The sequence below is a fragment of the Gekko japonicus genome, unplaced genomic scaffold, assembly GCF_001447785.1.
Source record: "Gekko japonicus isolate JY-2015 unplaced genomic scaffold, Gekko_japonicus_V1.1 scaffold2345, whole genome shotgun sequence".
In the NCBI taxonomy this organism is placed as follows: Eukaryota; Metazoa; Chordata; class Lepidosauria; order Squamata; family Gekkonidae; genus Gekko; species Gekko japonicus.
The window spans coordinates 146,113-164,779 of NW_015172077.1; the positions used below are offsets into that span (position 1 = coordinate 146,113).

The following is an 18,667-nucleotide window of genomic DNA, read 5'->3' on the forward strand; positions in this document are numbered from 1 at the left end:
GGCACCGGGGACCCGCAAGGATTTTTCGGGGGGGAGGGGGCATCAATTCTCCTCCAATGCTGCTTTTCTGCGTACTTCTCTCCTTCCCACCTACCATTATCTCCTCCGGCAACCTCTACTCGGGAAACTTATGGCCCAATTGCGCAGTGCTGGTTGGAAGACGAGGGCCACTTGCACAATGGGGAACCCGCAAGAACTTGTGCGGGGATCACTTCATTGTACCTGGCAGCCCCAATATGTTCTCCCCTTTCCCTTCTTCCCACTCAACAATCTTGCTTTTACCTACCCCCCCCCCAAAAAAAAAAGTCTTCATTTTTATTTCACTTACACCCCACCTTTCTCCACAAGAGTAATTCAAAGCAGTTTACATAATTCTGCTCTTCAGTTCAGGCTGATATACTGACTTGCTCAGTCACCCAGTGAGCTTCAACTGCAATGGGGATTCAAACCTGGGTCTCCCAGATCCTAAACTGAAACTAACCAGTGCACCACACTGGCTATCATGGGGGGGGGGGGCTTGCTGAACAGTCGCAAAAAGCCTTCCTTGAGACATGAAAGTTGCAACGCAGCAAATTGGCAAGATTTTTCTACCAACTTTGCACATCTCAGTCTTGGATTTAAGTATCTACAGATGAAGCCATGTTGAAAATTAAATATATTGATACACAACTTTTAATGTTGCATGTTTTCAATTCTGATAAGCAGAATCCATCAAATAATACTAGAGGCAGCCTACCTACCCCTTCACACTCCCAACATTAGAAAAGATGTTTAGAAGGCCAGTTCCATTGAGTAGCCTTAGTAGTCTGTTGCAGAATATACAAAAAGATGCCTTGAAGGTGATACACTTATCTAGCTGCCTCAAGAGGGTAGATTGGTGCAAGCTTTCAGGGGTTTGATTAGGCTAATTTCCCCCCTCCCCCCTTTCATTTTCATCATATTCTGCAGGCAGGAGCATATTTAGTCAGATTGGGATGGGGGGCTTTTTATTAATTTAAAGTTCGATTGCTGTGCATACCTGCCAAGCAGACTTCGTGTGAGCTAGTTCAGTTTGTTAGCCTCCAGCTCACAGATTTTGGTCTTAGCTCAGGAAGGATGGCTGCAGAGCAAACTAATTTATGCAGCAGCCAAATCACTCACTCACAACTTTAATGTCAGCAACTCACAAAGTAGAATTTTTGCTCACAAAACTCCACAGCTTAGAGGGAGCATTGCTGCCAAGTCCCATGAGCATGATGCCCAAGAAACTTTGTGGGTGGGCTGGTTTTGCTAGGCTTGTGTTTTAAAGTGTTTCAGAGAGCAAAAACCCAGAGAAACCGGGGGAAGTCTGAAGCAGCTGATGAGAAGCTAAACAGGCAAAGTGCAACATAAAGACCATCCCCGGCAGGCATCTTGTTTTGGCAAGGGCCCCTCTGGTAGACTGACAACATTTGATAAAATAGTACTTGAGGCATCTTTTTCATATTAACATTTTTATTCAGTTTTAGCTTCCTAGCTAAACATTTACCATCCATGTTACATATCAATGCAATCAAAAGAAAGCAGCAACATCAACAAAAACAGCAATTACACAACCTTATCCCCACCCAAGTTTCCCTTCACTCTTCCACCCTACCAGCTCTTTCAACCTCTTTGTTTTCATTCCTCCCCCAATTACATATAATATCTGCCACTGCTGTGTGCCCAAGTTAGCGGTATGGGTTCAGACAGCCTCTAAAACAACAAATATACAAAATAAGTGCAAAGGGGATGGGAAGAAACATAGGGAGGAATGCAACTATTTTTTCCAGAAGCAGTTCCTTCAATAAATAATTCAGATGTCACCAGTGTTCCAAATATGGTTGACATCTCTCAAAGTTTTATTTTCGTACTACAAGCTTCTGTTGCCAGTGCACATAACTGTGGTAGCCCTTACTGGTGACAGTGAAAGAAGAGCAATATACTTTCCTCCAAACGAACTCCTCCCTTCCTGGGATACATCTAAAGCTAAAACTGAAGAAACAGTGTGCAAAGATGGTGATTGCATGGAGAGGGAAATACTCAGTGCACTGATAACCACATTAGCATTCTGACAACATCAGCCCCAAAAGGAAAAATGATTGAGGACACCCAGATGTGCCTTAGGAATACTCCCTATAGGGTAGCAGCATGCATCAGGGATGCCTTTGACCCACAGTCTCTGGGGCGTAGCTGCTGCTTGATTAGACATCAAGCAAGCTGAAAGGTTCTCTGTTGATTTCAAAAAAACTGAGCAGACCAACTTTGAATCCCATGTGTTAAGGTAATCTAACTACACTGCATATTTAAAGATTCTTTCCTTACACTTTTCCTCATTCAAGACTCCCCAATATAGTTAAACGAAGAATTTGCCACATTTACTGGGACCAGAATTCTGTTTAAATGTATGTAAGGTTCTGGTACACTGGCGTGGCCAATCAAGCAGTTTGAGTGCTGATAAAAAGCACTATTACATTCATGTTAGTTCTAGGAAGAATCAGCTAGAACTTTTGTTATCAGACAATTATGGCATTTTTGCTTGTATGTAAGAGTAGGTGAAGTTGCTAACTGTGCCAGCTTAAGAATACTTGCTTCCCAAATGTTTACTGAACAGCAGTATTTGGCAGAATAATGTAGCATGCTAGGCAGGGCTATCACCTATAAGGCAGTAACAAGCACCCACGTCTTTGTTGCACCCTTGTATTGCCTACAGGGTAATAAGCAAATTTCAGCATTTCTGAAATCCATTTTCAAACTGACAAGGATAACACTGTTCATCTGTTTACAATTAAGACAGAAGTTTTGTTTTGCAACAAATTTAAGAGGCCTATCATTTTAATACATTACAGATTTTTTTTACTTAAACACAGTAATAAAACAGCATTAAGAAAACACAAATACCAAAGACAGACTGACTTGTGAGCCTTGTGCATCAAGTATTTAACATGATTTTGCATACAGACCATATTAAAAAAACTAAAGACGTTGCACGACTCCAAAACTACAGCAATTCAATTAGAAGAAAATTGACTCTGTGAATCCCTAGCTTCAGCTTTTCACATACTTTCAACTGCAGCAACTCATACTACAGAAGTCATGACACCTCAGACCCAGGTATGTAGAGGCCCTGTTTATCCTTATCATCTGTGGCTCACAACTTTGGAAAGAAGCTTGTTAACTTCATCTGCAGGGGTGTCAGGTAAATAAATCTAGAGAGCCAGCAGAGATCCCTTAAAATGTTTAACAAGAATGGAGAATGCTAACCAGTGTCTTTCCACTAGAAATAAATAGCAAAGGATGTCATCCACACCAATACAATCAAAATGCTTATGCCACCACACTGATTAACAACCTTCCCACCCTATGAGGCTGCTAGTTGCATTTATTATTGGAATGACTTGCCTGTGTTAGCAGACTGTATTTACTGTGTGGTCAAATAAACTACACAGATCCTATTTAAAAAGAGGGAACCCCATTTTAAAGTTAAAAGGCTATGACTGAAATAAGCACTGCTATTCTACTAAACACACAATAATTCTAATGAATTGTTCCCAGAACACAATACACTGCGGAGTGCAGTAGCAAGCAGAGCTTCATTCATTTTTCTTCTCCTTTTGCTTCAGGAGTTTGTTGACCTCCCTTTTTGCCATTCCAGCATATTTTGAAATAATCCCATGTTTATTTAATCCAGGAAACAATAGGAAGGAGATCACTGAAAGAAAAAGATAAAGTATGACCTATGATCTTATAAAACCCTTTACATGGCCAAACCCATACTCCCATATTTGCTCATGTTCTAATGAACAACAGAGCATGACAGGCTTTTTGTTTCTCTATTGGAGAAAAAAATGCAATATATCCTCAGTGGCTGATCGCCCTGCAGAATGCTTACCAATAAGATAGGTGAGGAAAAGGTTGTGAACTTGCTGTCCTATCCAAGCAATCACAGCTAATGAGCACAGCATTGTTGTGAAATACTAGGAGAGAGAGATGACAGTTAATAAAACCCTTTAAAATGTCCCAAAGACTTACTCCATTGTTCTCATTGCTATTACAAGGGACATGGCTGATGAATGTTCTGATCATGTTTGACAATGTAGCCACTCACTTTAGTGGCACAATTCTACTGCTTGGAATAGTAGTGGCTTGCTTACCTAACATCATTAAAAGTTGTCATGACTAGCCATTACTTTTTTAAAAGGTAAACTCATTTTACCACATGTTATCTTTACAATTTTAGGGGAGAGGTCCTGGTTCGTCTCCTTTGGATGCGGAAGGTCCCAGATTCAGTCCCTGCCATGTCCAGTTTAAAGCACTGGGTAAGCAGGTGGCTCTGCCTGAGACTCTAGAGCAAGGATCCCCAACCCTTTCAACTCGTCAACCAGTTCTTCCCTGTAGGTGAGAATCAAGTCTAAGATAGGAATCTCCTTGTTTCCCTCTCCACTTTCTGGCAAATGAAGTTGTCAGCAAGATAAGACAGGAATTTAACCTTCCGTTTTTACCAGAGATGGACTTCCAACAGCTATCCATGACTACTGTGTCTCATCTCTTTGAGAACTTTGTAATCTGTTATAGGAGCGTCTCATCTAAGTCCTCTGCCTGGCTTGGTGGTCTATAGCAGCCCCCCACCACAATACCACTATTATTTCTTACTCTTTTTGTTTTTATCCAGAGACTCGCAACTGTACTTCCATGCTCAAGTTTCATGTATTTCCTCAAAAGTATATACCTCCTTTACATATAATGCTACTCCTCCACCCTTCCCTTATTTGTATATCCTTTTAAAATAAATTGTACCCCTCAATCCTAATATTCCAATTGTGAGTGTCATCTTCCAAGAAGCATGCAAATTACCATTTTAGGCTTTTCTTCCTTAAACACAAAAAGACGTTTCCACCAACCAACAATCCTGCGCCGTGTTTTTACCAGGTTGCTACAGATTTCATGGAAGCGTTGCTGTTGTTCAGTAGTCCTTAAAAAAAATTAAAAATTGTTCAGCAAAAGCCTTGATATTAAATGATGCTGTCACAGTAAAACAATATATTTTCACGCAGATCTAATCTTGAGGACACTTAGAATCACAGAGTTGGAAGGAGCCATACAGGCCATCTAGTCTAACCCCCTACTCAGTGCAGGATCAGCCTAGAGCATCCCTGACAAGTGTTCATCCAGCCACTGCTTAAAGACTGCCAGGGAGGGGGAGCTCACCACCTCCCTAGGCAGCTGATTCCACTGTTGCACAACTCTGCAAAAAAGTTTTTCTTCATATCCAGCCCTTAATTTAAACCCATTATTGCACGTCCTATCCTCTTGCAAGTGGAGGAGTGGGGACTCAAACTCGGTTCTCCCAGATTAGAGTCCGCACACTTAACCACGACACCAAACTGGCTGATCTAGATTTCAAAATAGGGAAGGCAGCACAGGGAAGAAGAACCAGCAATAATAGCAAACAAGAGGAAAAGGAAAGGGAGTACCATAATATGTCCTGTCATCCTCGTTACCCTCCTCTGCATCCTCTCCTGTCCACGTCCTTTTTGAAGTGAGGCCTCCAGAACTGCACACAATACTCCAGGTGTGGCCTGACTAATACAGTGTACAGCAGGACTATGACTTACCTTCAAACAAAGTGTTCACTTATTGTCCCACCTTTTTCCACGTTAAAAATTTAGGAACAAAATTAGTTTTTCATTTATAAATACTGTTTCCCCAGTTCCTGCTATTTAAAATCTGCATTGTTCTGCTTAACAACCAATTAAGACAGTTGTATAAGCTCACAAATGTTCTGGATCAGCCTATTTTTTTGAACAACAAGTAAATCCAAGTCTATCCTACCAGCAGATAGGCCAGGAGGCATGCTGAAGCACTACCTTAAGCACTGAAGCTGCCTCCTCAGTATTAGACAGATGAATTCTTACTCTTCACAACTGTTTACACTGAAGAATAAGTACACATTGGTTTTAAAGAGCAACAAAAAAGAGGAAACTTTTAGCCCTTGCCACAAGACCTTATGATGATGATGAAGAAGAGATTGGATTTATACCCCACCCTTCACTTGGGAGTCTCAGATTACCTTACAAACTCCTTTCCCTTCCCCCTCCCCACAACAGACACCCTGTGAGGTGGGTGGGGCTGAGAGAACTCTGACACAAACTGCTCTTTTTCAAGGACAGCTGTGCCAGAGCTTGTGGCTGACCCATGGTCACATCAGCAGGTGCAAGTGGAGGAGTGGGGAATCAAACCCAGTTCTCCCAGATTAGAGTCCGCACACTTAACCACTACACCAAACTGGCTGATCTAGATTTCAAAAGGAAAGGGAGTACCATAATATGTCCTTAATAGATAAAATTTTACCCATGTACAGTTTCCTTCCATTCATTAAAGAGCACTAGGTTTTTTGTTCTGGACACAAGATGCGTGCCCACTCCTATTAATGGTATAATTATAAAATCTACAATAAAAGAGGAAGAAGGGTAATTATTTTCTAAGTTCTCAAGCAACATACCATTTACTGGAGCCAAAAATTCTAGGAGCAAGAGCAGGTACAAGGTAGTCAGCCAAACAAAGCAACATAACAAAACAAGAAACTCCTGAAAGAACAGAGGGGTCCAAGTAGTAGATCATCCTGTTTGGACACAAAAACAGTCGTTATACAGAAACACAGAGCCAAGTTTAATGCTTCAACTTTTGACATTTGCATTTAAAAAAATTAACAGAAAAAAACTTTCTGCTGTGTCCTTGAGCAATGTAACAGCTACTTTCATTTAGCTGCTTCCAAAACTAGTCTGGTCCCATAAGCAGTGGGGGAAGACCAGACAGGTGGCATGTATGAGCTCTGTCCTTTCTGTTCATTGAGAGTCATGTGGAAGCAGCAAGCTCAAGCACACATATCTAGAAAATACAGCAGTTTGAAGAGATCATCCCCAGCCATTTAGGGTGTGAAAGCAGCACTTAACTATGCTGCATTCTGGCAGGGGCCTGTTATGCAAAGCTTTAAAACATATACTTTATTCATTGTTACAATGTATCTTATCCAAGGCAAGCTAGCTACTGGTTTAGTTCACAAAAAAGGTATATGTGCAAGCATAACCACCACTATTGATAACTTACAGAAAAACAAAGGAAACAACACCAATTATAGCAGGTGGAAACCAAAGTTTTTCCCAGCGAAGGATTTTGTCGGTCATCAGAATCACTTCTCCCCATCCTTGCAACTGTTCTTCCAAACTGGCTGTCTCTGCAGCCTGTGAACAAAAGCAATTTTTAAAAAGATCGTAACATTTGCTGTAAATAAAATCTATGTGTACTTCATGGGAACTCTATTCTTGGGTTGGATCTAAACTAAACTGGCAACTTCCTGATCCCTGCTGCAGACCCCCCCATGTCATTCCTTGGGGTCCCCTTATCGCCTAGCAACACCACTTTGAAGAAATCAGTAGACTGCAGAGGAACAAGAAAGACAGGAAAGTTCCACCTGGCATTGGAAAATCCAGTCTGGATCCAATCTGTTAGTCTATACATGTAGTTACAAATACCAACACTGGCTTTCTTTATGTTGGTTTACATCACAGTAGATCTCAGTCTGATAATTCCTTAACAGCCACACCTTCACAACAGGTCCTATTTGATCTTTCCTTTCCATAAAAATAAACTATAACGGTCACCTGCCTGGCCTTCACATGGATGACTAGGAGCAAAATCATGCCACTCACAAATAAGGCAGAGAGAACAATCCACTGGAGAGACTCCCCAAATACAGATTTTGTGGTAACATTTTACAGTTCTGTAGCAGCTTCCAAGTATACTAGACTGTTCCAAGAAAGTAGATTGCCTAAATTTTGTAGCTGTAACATTTCAGTACATTGTTTTGCTTTTTTTTTTGCGCATAACCAATGTTTTGAGCTGATTTTCAAGACCAAAAACCATAAGCCAAAGACGTATAATGAAACCGTTTGAGGTAAAAATTTCATTATCAGAAATGTAGATAAAAAATCAACACAAAGGTCCAGAACATAAGGAAAGCTCCCACTGATCCATGTCTCAGATTCCAATTATTAAACTTCAATATTGTTTTGCTTTTTTTTTTTGCATAACCAACGTTTTGAGCTGATTTTCATAAACCAAAGATGTATAATGAAACAGTTTGAGGTAAAAATTTCATTATCAGAAATGTAGATAAAGAATCAACACAAAGGTCCGGAACATAAGGAAAGCTCCCACTGAACCTTTCTCATGTCTCAGATTCCAATTATTAAACTTCAGTTTGTCTCATTTATTTCCTGAAATGAGAAAGATGGGAATTCTATCCAATGCCTCAAAGCCTCTAGGTTCTCCTCTATTCCTGGAATTTAAAGCTAGAAATATTCCATTATATACACCCTTGTCACAGGTACACTGTGCAATGCTTAGAAAAGACAATTTTTTAGGAAACTGGATTATCTGATGTCCTTAGTGACCACTTAAGCACTATAACTTCACATGAAACAGAAAAAGAATCTAATGGCAAATTTGGCGGGCACAAATGTGTGTGGGCTGATCATTTATATTTCAAAGTCAAGAAAAAAATTCACAGCAAGCACAAATTAACTAAAAAATATGTTCATAAACCACCCTGCTCCACTGTGCATCCAACTTCTTCCACCAACCAGTGAAGCAGTAGTATTACTCGCAGCTCACTTAACAGCATGAACAGAGCACATTAATTCCAACCCATATTAGCATCACAAGCAGGTAAGGAAGGTGGCTTCAATACCACAGCAGCTGATGATAATGCAGAGTCCTACTGGACAAATAAGATAATGGCATTAAAGGTGCTTGGCTAGAAGTTCTCAGATGCACTAGTTGGAGCAGAAAAAGGGCCCCAATGCACTTATTACAACAAACGCAGGAAGAAATGCACTGTGCACCACATGATCAGCATCCAGATTTGCAGATAAAGCAGAAATTCACTTGGAAGGAAAAAACTCTACACCTCCCCACCTCTGAGTCAGATGGTCTTTATCAAAGAATGCCAGCTGATGATAATGCAGAGTCCTACTGGACAAATAAGATAATGGCATTAAAGGTGCTTGGCTAGAAGTTCTCTGATGCACTAGTTGGAGCAGAAAAAGAGCCCCAATGCACTTATTACAACAAACGCAGGAAGAAATGCACTGTGCACATGATCAGCATCCAGATTTGCAGATAAAGCAGAAATTCACTTGGAAGGAAAAAACTCTACACCCCCCCCACCTCTGAGCCAGATGGTCTTCATCAAAGAATGCAAGGAGCCACCCTGCTGATTTCTATAGAATAACAGGCGATTGCTCTTTGATTTTGGATCTAACCTTTCAATGTACATATACCCAGAAGTATTAGTCTGTTACAGCAGAATCCAAAAAAGGAGGCTTGGAATCATCTGGACACCAAGCAGCTCCACTGCAGCAGGCTTACGCCACAGTAAATCTGCCAGCCTTTTTTTTTTAAGTGTCCCTGAGACAGCCAGGGTGTAGTGGTTAGTGTCAGGTTTGGACCAGGGCAACACATGTTCCAACACCCACTTACGACAAAAGTTACTGGGTAAGCTTCAGGCCACTCATACTCTCAGCCTGACGCATTTCACAAGGTTGTGGAGAGAATGGGGGGGGGGGAGCACCAAAGAGGTGACCCTGAGCTCTCTGGAGGGCACAGACAGCCCAAAAATGCACTCCATAAATAATAAATAAGCCTCCTTTTAGGCCGTTGCCTGGAAACCAGCACCACCGACCACAGCGGGCATTACTTGCGACAGGAAAAAGCCAAGGGAAGGGAAGAGGCCTTTGATCTGCTCGCAGTGTGACCCCCCTTCCAGCCTCGTTTAGAAGAGAACGATCCCGCACCTCCCCAGAAACCAAGCGAGAGCAGATGATTGTCAATATTTTAGGCTCTGCAGCCCACAAAGCAGCTAAACCTCACCCATCTCCCTCGAATATTTATTTATTTATAATATTATTTATAATAATAATAAGAATAGCTCCTTTTACGGTGTGTGTGGGGCGGGGGGGGGGAGGGCAAAATTCAACACAAACCCGAAACGGGGGGCGGGGAAAGGAAACCCTCCGGTGAGAAAGGCCCGGAGGGCACGCAGCTACTCCTCCCCGCTCCGGTCACGGAAATGACCAGGGAGAGCCGCACGCAGCCCTCCTCTCCCCCCGATGCAAAGGGCCGACCCTCACAACAGCACCAACAACAGCACCAACAGCCGCCCCCCCCCTTTGCCCCTTCGGGTCCCCCCCTCGGCCCTTTGCCCCCTCACCAGCTGGTTGGTGCTCCTGTTGTTGCCCTCCGCCATTTTGTGTGGGCAGCTGCTGCTGTTGCGGGCTGCAGGCTCGTCCGCCTCCGTCTCTCCGCCAGCACTCCCCCGCCTACCCAAGCACCGCCCCGCGGCCCCTGCGCTCCCGAGCCATTCGCTTCGGCCCTCCTTTATAACCTCCCGTCCACGCTGTCTCCGCCCATCTCTCCGTCCGCGATTGGCCCGCTCTCGTCCACCTGCTTCGCCTCAACGCCAATCGACGACGACCAGGACCGTTCTCGTTTGAATCTTGACCAATGAGGGAGGATTCTTGACGGTTGCCGCCGTCACGGTCGGGAACGGTTAAACGGTCCTCCTCCTCCCCCGGGTGGGGGAGAAAACGCAGGGCCACGGAGGGCGGTGGGGGTTCAGTGGTTCGGGTGTCTGTCTAGGCTCTGCCCGATGATTAGTTCGAATCCCTCCTTAACGTGGCCGCTCACTGGGTGGACTTCGGCCCCATCACTCTCTGAGCTCCACACACCTCCCCCGGTTGCTGCAAGGATAAAAGGGAGGAGATAGGCGAACGGGAGCCGCCGCTGGAAAGGGGGAGTTGGGCTCTTTTTGTAGCAGGAACTCCTTTGCATATTAGGCCACACACCCCTAATGTAGCCAATCCTCCAAGAGCTTACAGAGCTTTTCTTACAGGAGCTACTGTAAGCTCTTGGAGGATTGGCTACATTAGGGGCCCCATCACTCTCTCAGCTCCACACACCTCCCCCGGTCGCTGCAAGGATAAAAGGGAGGAGATAGGAGAAGAGGAGCTGCCGCTGGAAAGAAAGACCAAGGGGGGAAATAACAGCAAGAGTCCAGGAGCACCGGAAAGACCAACAAAGTATGTGGCAGGGCGAGAGCTTTCGTGAGTCTCTGCTCACTTCTTCAGACTCGGGAAAGCTCCTCCCCTGCCACATATGTGGTTAGTCTTTCAGGTGCTCCTGGACTCTTGCTCTTTTAATTTTATTTATTTTTGGAATTTATATCCCACCCCATCCAATATACAGCTCGGGGCGGCTAACAAAGGGCCATGCCAAAGTTAAAATATGCATACCAAACAACAGCATAATAAAAACACTATATCTTAACATAAAAATTTGGTGCTTTGATAATTTACATAAAATCCAAGATGGGCGACGTCCCACACTGGCGGCCAAGTTCTTCACAGCAGGAAGCCGCTACGGACTAACACGGCTACCCATCTTGTTCTCTCCCCATGAAAGTGGAGATAAGTAACTGGGACCTACTTCCAGGTTGAAACATTCCAGGGGATTTCTAGGCAAAAGCTGGAGAGGATGCAGTTCAGGGAAGGGATGGGGGGAGAAACTCCACAGGGATGCGATGCCTTGGGAGTGGACCCCAGAAATTGTAAGGCCAAGAGAACTCCAGCCCCCACCTGGACACTGGCACTCCTAGCATGGACCCTTTCTTGCAACCATTCGGTTGCATTAGGACTTTGCATTGCAAGAGGACTTTCAATATTCAAAACGTGGATTTGTTTTATGCTTCCTGTGAAGAAAGCCAGTGTTATCCTTGGCCCCCTTCCTTGCTGACAGGTGTCTCTCTCTTAGGGCTGCGGCTCCATACAGGAAGCTTTCCTCACAACATGCCCTGCAGCATTTCATGAATGAAAACTGGGATGCTGTCCTGAAATGTTGTGGCATCAGACTAGGTTATAATTTCCATTCTGCAGTGAAACTTGGTGGGTAACCTAGGGCCAGCCTTGCAGGTTAACAACATAGCTAACAGGGTTTATCAGTGAAGATAACACAGAAAGGAGAATCACAGCAAGGAAGGGGGAGGATAAAAATGCCATGTACAAATGTTCACTTGCTGAAAGGTACTCCACATTACTAAATGTTATTCTTTACATATTCTCTCAATTTACTCTGCCAGAACGGGGCCTGCATTGGCTTGAGTAGCAGACAGAATTCATTCAATCACACCACTGAAAACACTAATACCTACTGGGTGGTTATTTAATTAAAATATGTGAACTAGCTGCTTCAAATTTATTTCATGCATGATCCTCTCCTTAAAATGTTTAATCGCTGTGCCAATTGGGCAGGGACAGTTGCCAAATGACAAAAGTTCTGTTCTGCATGCAGAAGGTCCAGGTTCAGTCCTCTGCACCTCCAGTTGAAAAGACTAAGGTTGTAGTTGCTGTGGAAGGCTACTGCCAGAAACCCTAGAGAGCTACTGTAGTGATTCTGTAGTGTACCTGATTCAATCAAGGGTCTGATTCAATCTAAGGCAGGTTTCATGCTTTCCCTCTTTTTAAAAATTGCACATTGGGACAGACACTCCCTGTCACCTTTTATCCAAAGGACCAGCAGTACAAATAGATACTCTTTACTGGAGCAGGTCCCTGCCCCCAATTAGTGTCTCCTATTTTGTTATTATGCCCTTAATTGCCCACTTGCACATGAGATCTAATGGTAAAGTATTCTGCCTTTAGTTCTGCAGTTGGAAGAAATGAATGTTGCACACAGACATTATGAATACAAGTTGAATTTTAAGCTTTATTACATTATGCAGTAAAGACCCCCAACCTCCATACACATTTTATTTCTGGAGAGAAGTGATATTATAATAATACATTAATCACAGGTGTAGTAGCCTGCCCTCATCCCAGCTTCCAAGAAACAGAAACATGGAACAATCTTATTCCAATCATACTGATACAGAATGCTTGTTAATGATGGTTCATACCGGGGGGGGGGGGGGACACGCAAAACCCAAAGTGCACTAAACTGTGAATTTTGCCTTAGCTCAATTTTTACTAAAAAAAAAAGGGGGGGACCCAAGAAGCGTCTCCCTCTCTTGAAATACATGGCAAAGGCTCAAGAGCCCTGGTATTAAAACTCACAAGCTTTAGTACATTTCTGTACATGGGGTACGTAATGCATCTAAGCTGGGTAACAGAAAGGAGAGCGTGGCATAGCTACATGGAAGATGATTAACAGTTATCAAGTCTCCTCTGCATAAGATATCTCAAGAAAGCAAAATGGCTCCTTCTGTGTTCTAAACACTGGAATTTCTTTCTGGTTCCTTTTGCTAGGTCATTATGTATTCGATTGCCATTCTTCTGAGCAAAGGCTGTCTCAGGTAAATAGGCTGCATTACTGGAAATTACTTTAATAGCTATTTGAGCATTTTTTTTAATTGCAAAAGAGATTAATAGGAAATGATGTGAGTCCTGATATTGTCCACATCCAGTGACTTTCACAGCAAATGAGCTGGAGGTGGGCTGCTGCCAGCCCCACAAATTTGACCTTCGACTTCACAATCAAGCGGCATCTACCCTAACACCACCTCCAACAAGTGAAAATTATGGCAAAAGGTTCTTTCAGGAACAAGCTGTACTATCCTAGGGCAAATCCAGTACAAGCTCGTAAATTACTGTTTGTTTTTTTAAAGCAGGCAGGTGAAACACTGAAGACTGGTTTAAAGTGCCATTCAAACAGCAACTTCTCTTTCACACCCACAGTTCAAAAGTGCAAGGTAGATTTAGGAAACGACATTGAGTAATTCACTATGAATGGGTAAGTAAGCACTACCTAATGGGAATCATATGAAAAAAAATAACCACACAGATACTATTTCACCAGAGCATGGGAAAAGAAAAAGACAGTCCTTTCTTAGCTTTATGCATTCTCTTTAAAAAAACCCAGATTGAACTGAAAAGGTACATTTACAAGTGTAAACCAAAATCTGAAGTGAATTAAACAGCATAAAACTACCTCCTCTAGAACTTCACTTTATTGATTTTGTTTCAGCAACAATGTAAAACTCTACTTGGAAACTCTATCCTGGTTTCTCTTTTTTTCAAAAGGTAAAGGTTACATTGGATTTGCTATGTTTACAAAAGAAACTACAGCAATCACAGGAGAATGAGCTTTGGAAAGAAAGGTCTGAATTACAAAGGAGTGTATACTGCAAGCAGAAGGACGTTTCACATGAAATCAAATGCCTGGTAGATTAACTTTGAAATGCACAGTGAATTTGGGGAAACTGTACATGATAAAATCACAAAAACGACCTTAAAATAAAATACCCCAACAGTTTGCATTTGATCACTCAAAAAAGATAAATCACTTAGTAATCAGCATTTTCTGTGCTTTTTGGAAAACTGACTTGCCTCCCTCCACCCACCCATCCCAAAAAAGGTTAATTCGCCTGAACAGTGAAATACAAGGATTGAAATAAAATCGGTTCTGGAAATACACCTAAACTACAAGAATAAACCAGAAGTGGGAAAGAACTAAAAGGAAAAAAAAGACACAAAGGCTCTCTTCTTCTTAGAGGTTCTTCCAATATACTTATATAGCTGATGTACAGCTCTTTGTATCAGCTCTTTGTATTTCAGTCCATTTCTGAAGTTCATATCATGTAGCTTTTTTCCCCTTCTTTTTTGTACTACCTGGTCAACTCAACCAGCACCGTTGCCGAGCAACAAGAGTAACTCAAGAATCTGAATCTCTTAATTCTTCCTGTGCTGTGATTTCTTCACGGCCCCCTTTTTTTCCTGTTTCGGGTTCGGTATTTCCTGGATTGTTCACAGGTTCAGGTGGAACTGGGTTCCAAATCACTCTGCGGTCTGTAGCATTCCCAATTTCTTTCTGCAGCTATTTCCCCCCAACGCGACACGATTTGCAGTTCTTCTGTAGCAGAAAGACAGCCGTGTTGTTCAGGCGGTGAACTTTCACCCTTGACCCTGGGGGGGTTCCAGGCCATTTTGTTTAGCGTATCCCTGAGGTGCAGCTACTCTGCAGGACTCACTTTCCCAGTGCACCGAGATTGCCTAGGTTTCCTCACATTAAGCCCCAGAAATGCATCACCAGCCGACTGTGGTGCTGCTATGGATGCCTGAGGCTGAGTTGATTCTGCTGGATGTCTGACCTCGCTGAACCAGACCGACCTGCTATCTTCCTGTTCATACCCAGGCTGTCCAACCTTCATACAGCTGAGCCAAGTTATCTAGATTAGTTGCTTCCTTAATCACATAGTCAACCTATGAAATGGCAAGTTAAAAAACAGTTAGTGCTGCAGACTGACTTTCTAACTGCATTCAAAACTCTGGCAGCAAATCTGTCAAGCATCACTTAGGGAAATCAGTGTTAACTGAATGAGAAATTAGAACTGGCACACAAACTGAACTAAATTTATAGGACCCTCATGTCAAATGCTGGGCATGAGCAACCCATCTGGAGCAGACTTCATGCGTGCGTAGTTGGCTGGCCCAGCAATGAGAGTTTATTGCAACAAAACTGTAAAGTATTAAAAAGTAAAAGATTACTTAATAACTTGTTGTCAGAACTATTGGCTGCCATGCTGGGATTGCTTAAGGGAAGGGTAAAGGGATGAATGTTATTAATTTGTTTCATATTTATTAACTGGAGCAAAGGTAGTCATGGGGGGAATTCACTGATCCACCAAAATCCCTTCAACAGAAGAGCAGCTAAATAAAGCTTGGTATGTCTACAACTTACTGAACTGGTGATGTTTAAAAAAAATGTAGAAAAACCTGTAGGAGTAAGGGTCACTGAATTCTACAGTCCCAAGACTGTGATTCCAGGCAGAAGTGAGCCTCTGGGGACTGACTTCCACATAAAAATAAGATGCTCAATACTGATTTTTGAAGTCCATCAAAATTTTAATCTATGAAAGTCTGAAACAAGTACTCACACTGTATGTTTTTAATTTTATTATGGTCATTGAGACATGTTTATACTAGAAAAGTGGTGTGACCTAAGCAGAAAGGAGGCAACAGGTCCAGACAGAAAAGATATGTAGGGGGGAGATACTTCACAGAAGAAAAACCCAGCCCTTTTCCCATGGAAGACCCAGCATCACAGGAGAGCACAAACATTCACTGTCCTACACTGAAATGGTAAACCATTACCTAAAGTTACAAAGATGTTACTTTGGCAGAATTCAAGAAGAAAGTGGTTTTGCTCATGGAATTAATTACCTGTTCAGCAACAGACATTCTCCTGTTGGGATCCAAATCCCGACCCTCTAACTTGGCTTTGACACGTTTCCACACACTTACTGCATACGAATTCCGTTCTTGCACAGCTTAAAAAAGAAAATCCATTGAAATCCATTAGATGCGTTGCTCGTTACAAAGGGAAGTACGCCATGTGCTTTCATCCTACGGCTTACCTTTTCCTGTTTTAGGATCCCTGATGGCCTTTTTAGGACTAGACACAACACTCTTAGCAGTTCCTGCGATTGTGCCTGGAGGAGTGTCTGCTGACGGCGCAAGAGTTTTCTGAACTAGCTTTCTTGTGTTCTGTGACATGACCTCTGGCTGAGTTTTCTGCCCCGTATTGCTACGAACCGCTACCGAGACATAAAGATATTGAGAATGCCATTAAAGGGGAACTGAAGTTTACTTATAAATTGAGGACAAGGAAGCATATTCAGTGTTGTTTCAGAACAAAATAAAAATTAAAACATTTACATGGAGTTAGAACGTGTCAAAAGTGCTTCATAAAAACAATGCACAGGATTTTCCCCAGGAAAAAGGTAAGGGGCACATTTTTTTCCTCTTATGTGAAGCAACTGAATTCCATGATATAAACTGGACTGAGATAGTTTTAGTTCTCTCCAATATGCTTCTGAAAATTAATGCTAAGACGGGGGAAATTATCCGTCACCCCCCTTGCCTGAGTTCTGCTTCTCCCACCCTCACTTAATCCAATCATAATCTTCATGCCAACTCTTATGGTGGTTTTTTAAAATTCTCACATACTCAACACATTTTTCACAGGCATGGAAGGAGTTGGACCAGGAGCATGAGGACTACTTCTGAATATATATTCCAAGAGAAATCTCAGATTAAGTATAAACCATATTTCACCTGCAGCAAATGTTGGTTGACAAGTAGCAGCAGATGTTGGACTTGAGCATTCGTTTGGTGTATCTGTGACTAAGGGCGATGCAAAACTCACTAGATTATTGTAGACACTAGGAATACAAGGAAACAAATCAATTTTATAAACTGCAAATAGGAAATCCAGTACAAACACCTGTATTTAAAAAACATGTCAAGTCTGTTAAGAATATTTTAGTACACTTTAAGTCCAAAGGCAGGTAGAGACCATTTTGCCACACATTTTAATCTGATGTGCAGCAAAATTCTCCTTATCATCAAAGCCACCCTGCCTGCACAGGTTCAAAATGTTTGTCCTACAGGATGCTGAACCTAATTTGTCTTACAGGGTTCGGCTCACTTCTCTCCATCTGAAAACGAGAATGTGTCAAAAGTTCTGACTCTGACAGAAAGCAGACATCCAAGAGAACAAGACCATACAGTTATGCCTGCAAACTTACCTTTGACTCTGTGTTCTCAGCTCTTTCAGGGTGGGAGTGATTTCCTGCAGCATTTCAATATGTTCCTGGCTGCGAACCTGGCCCATAGCCTGAACTAACGTGAACAGAACTGTCTGAATATTGTCTTGCCATAGTTTATATTCACCCAAGAACTGCCTAACACTGTTCTCATAAGGAACATCTTCTCCATCAGCCAGAGCTGCTTCTTCATCCTGGAATGAAATAACTAGGCATTAGAGACCCATGACAGTTTGAATCTTTTGGAATGGCTATCAAAAACTGAAAAGCATATTTGCTCGGAAGAATGGAAACAGCTAGAAAAGTCATAGAATAGAAACACAGAGCTGGAAGCAGTCATAAAGGCCATCTAGTCCAACCCCCTGCTCAAGGCAGGATCAGTCCAAAAACCCTTTCCAAGCCCAATGGTTAATTTTGTAGAAAATACAGTCTTATAGGCATCCCTTTTGATTCTCTTCTTATATTAGAAGAATCCCAATGTGACTTTGTACCGACACACAGCTTCCACTATTCAGTCAGTCCCTTTATTGGCATAGGATACAAGCATAAACAACAGAAAAAGCAGTTTTAACATAAAGAAAAAGGAATCATCTGTCAAAAGATTTTATATCTATATAACATTTTTATTGCATTTTACACTACAACCTACAAGGTAAAGAGAAAGGGATACAACCTAAAATCTAGAGTAGCAAGGATCATTTTTATGTTATACTTCAAATTATTGATGTTTCCCTATTATCTAAATAGTAAAATATGAGAATATAAGTAAAACAATCAATCACAATCATACTTAACTATAGTGGGTGTATCTTAGTATCCGTCAAAAGATTTAACCTTATGCTCCCTAATTCTCATAACAATTAGAAGATACCTTGCTACTGAATAGGCAAGACAGGGATGCTGGTCTGTTAAACAAAGGAAAACAAGCCTCTCATCAGAATAGCCATGGAAATTATGCAAGAGGGGACTAATTAAAAAATCCCACACTTTAACACAGAAATTTATTTATTTATT

The 18,667-nt window shown here is 42.1% G+C and overlaps 2 protein-coding genes across 2 annotated transcripts in view; both read right to left on the reverse strand.

Moving 5' to 3' along the window:
• Nucleotides 1–1,519: 1,519 nt before the first annotated feature.
• Nucleotides 1,520–10,401, reverse strand: ARL6IP1 (ADP ribosylation factor like GTPase 6 interacting protein 1). Its single transcript, XM_015420884.1, has 6 exons — nucleotides 10,268–10,401; nucleotides 7,105–7,238; nucleotides 6,500–6,619; nucleotides 4,852–4,969; nucleotides 3,890–3,974; nucleotides 1,520–3,709 (listed from the first exon to the last, which is right to left on the reverse strand). Exons 1-6 carry the CDS (start codon nucleotides 10,301–10,303, stop codon nucleotides 3,591–3,593), a joined length of 612 nt encoding a protein of 203 aa, XP_015276370.1. The 5' UTR covers nucleotides 10,304–10,401; the 3' UTR covers nucleotides 1,520–3,590.
• A 2,395-nt stretch (nucleotides 10,402–12,796) lies between these two features.
• The window catches only part of SMG1 (SMG1 phosphatidylinositol 3-kinase-related kinase), a 109,929-nt gene continuing 104,058 nt past the window's right edge, over nucleotides 12,797–18,667 (reverse strand). The window contains exons 59-63 of the mRNA XM_015420882.1: nucleotides 17,636–17,847; nucleotides 17,163–17,269; nucleotides 16,463–16,642; nucleotides 16,269–16,375; nucleotides 12,797–15,308 (exon numbers count right to left, since the gene is read on the reverse strand). Of these exons, the coding sequence (XP_015276368.1) occupies nucleotides 15,231–15,308; nucleotides 16,269–16,375; nucleotides 16,463–16,642; nucleotides 17,163–17,269; nucleotides 17,636–17,847 (684 nt within the window). The 3' untranslated portion in view covers nucleotides 12,797–15,230. The remainder of the gene's footprint in view (nucleotides 15,309–16,268; nucleotides 16,376–16,462; nucleotides 16,643–17,162; nucleotides 17,270–17,635; nucleotides 17,848–18,667) is intronic.

Excerpts from the sequence above, each read along its gene's own strand:
- ARL6IP1 (XM_015420884.1), bottom strand. The coding sequence starts at position 10,303 with ATGGCGGAGGGCAACAACAGGAGCACCAACCAGCTG. Across the intron at positions 7,239-10,267 it reads ACAGGAGCACCAACCAGCTG|GCTGCAGAGACAGCCAGTTT; the intron begins GTGAGGGGGCAA and ends TTTTGTTCACAG. Across the intron at positions 4,970-6,499 it reads ATTTTTGGCTCCAGTAAATG|GACTACTGAACAACAGCAAC; the intron begins GTATGTTGCTTG and ends ATTTTTTTTAAG.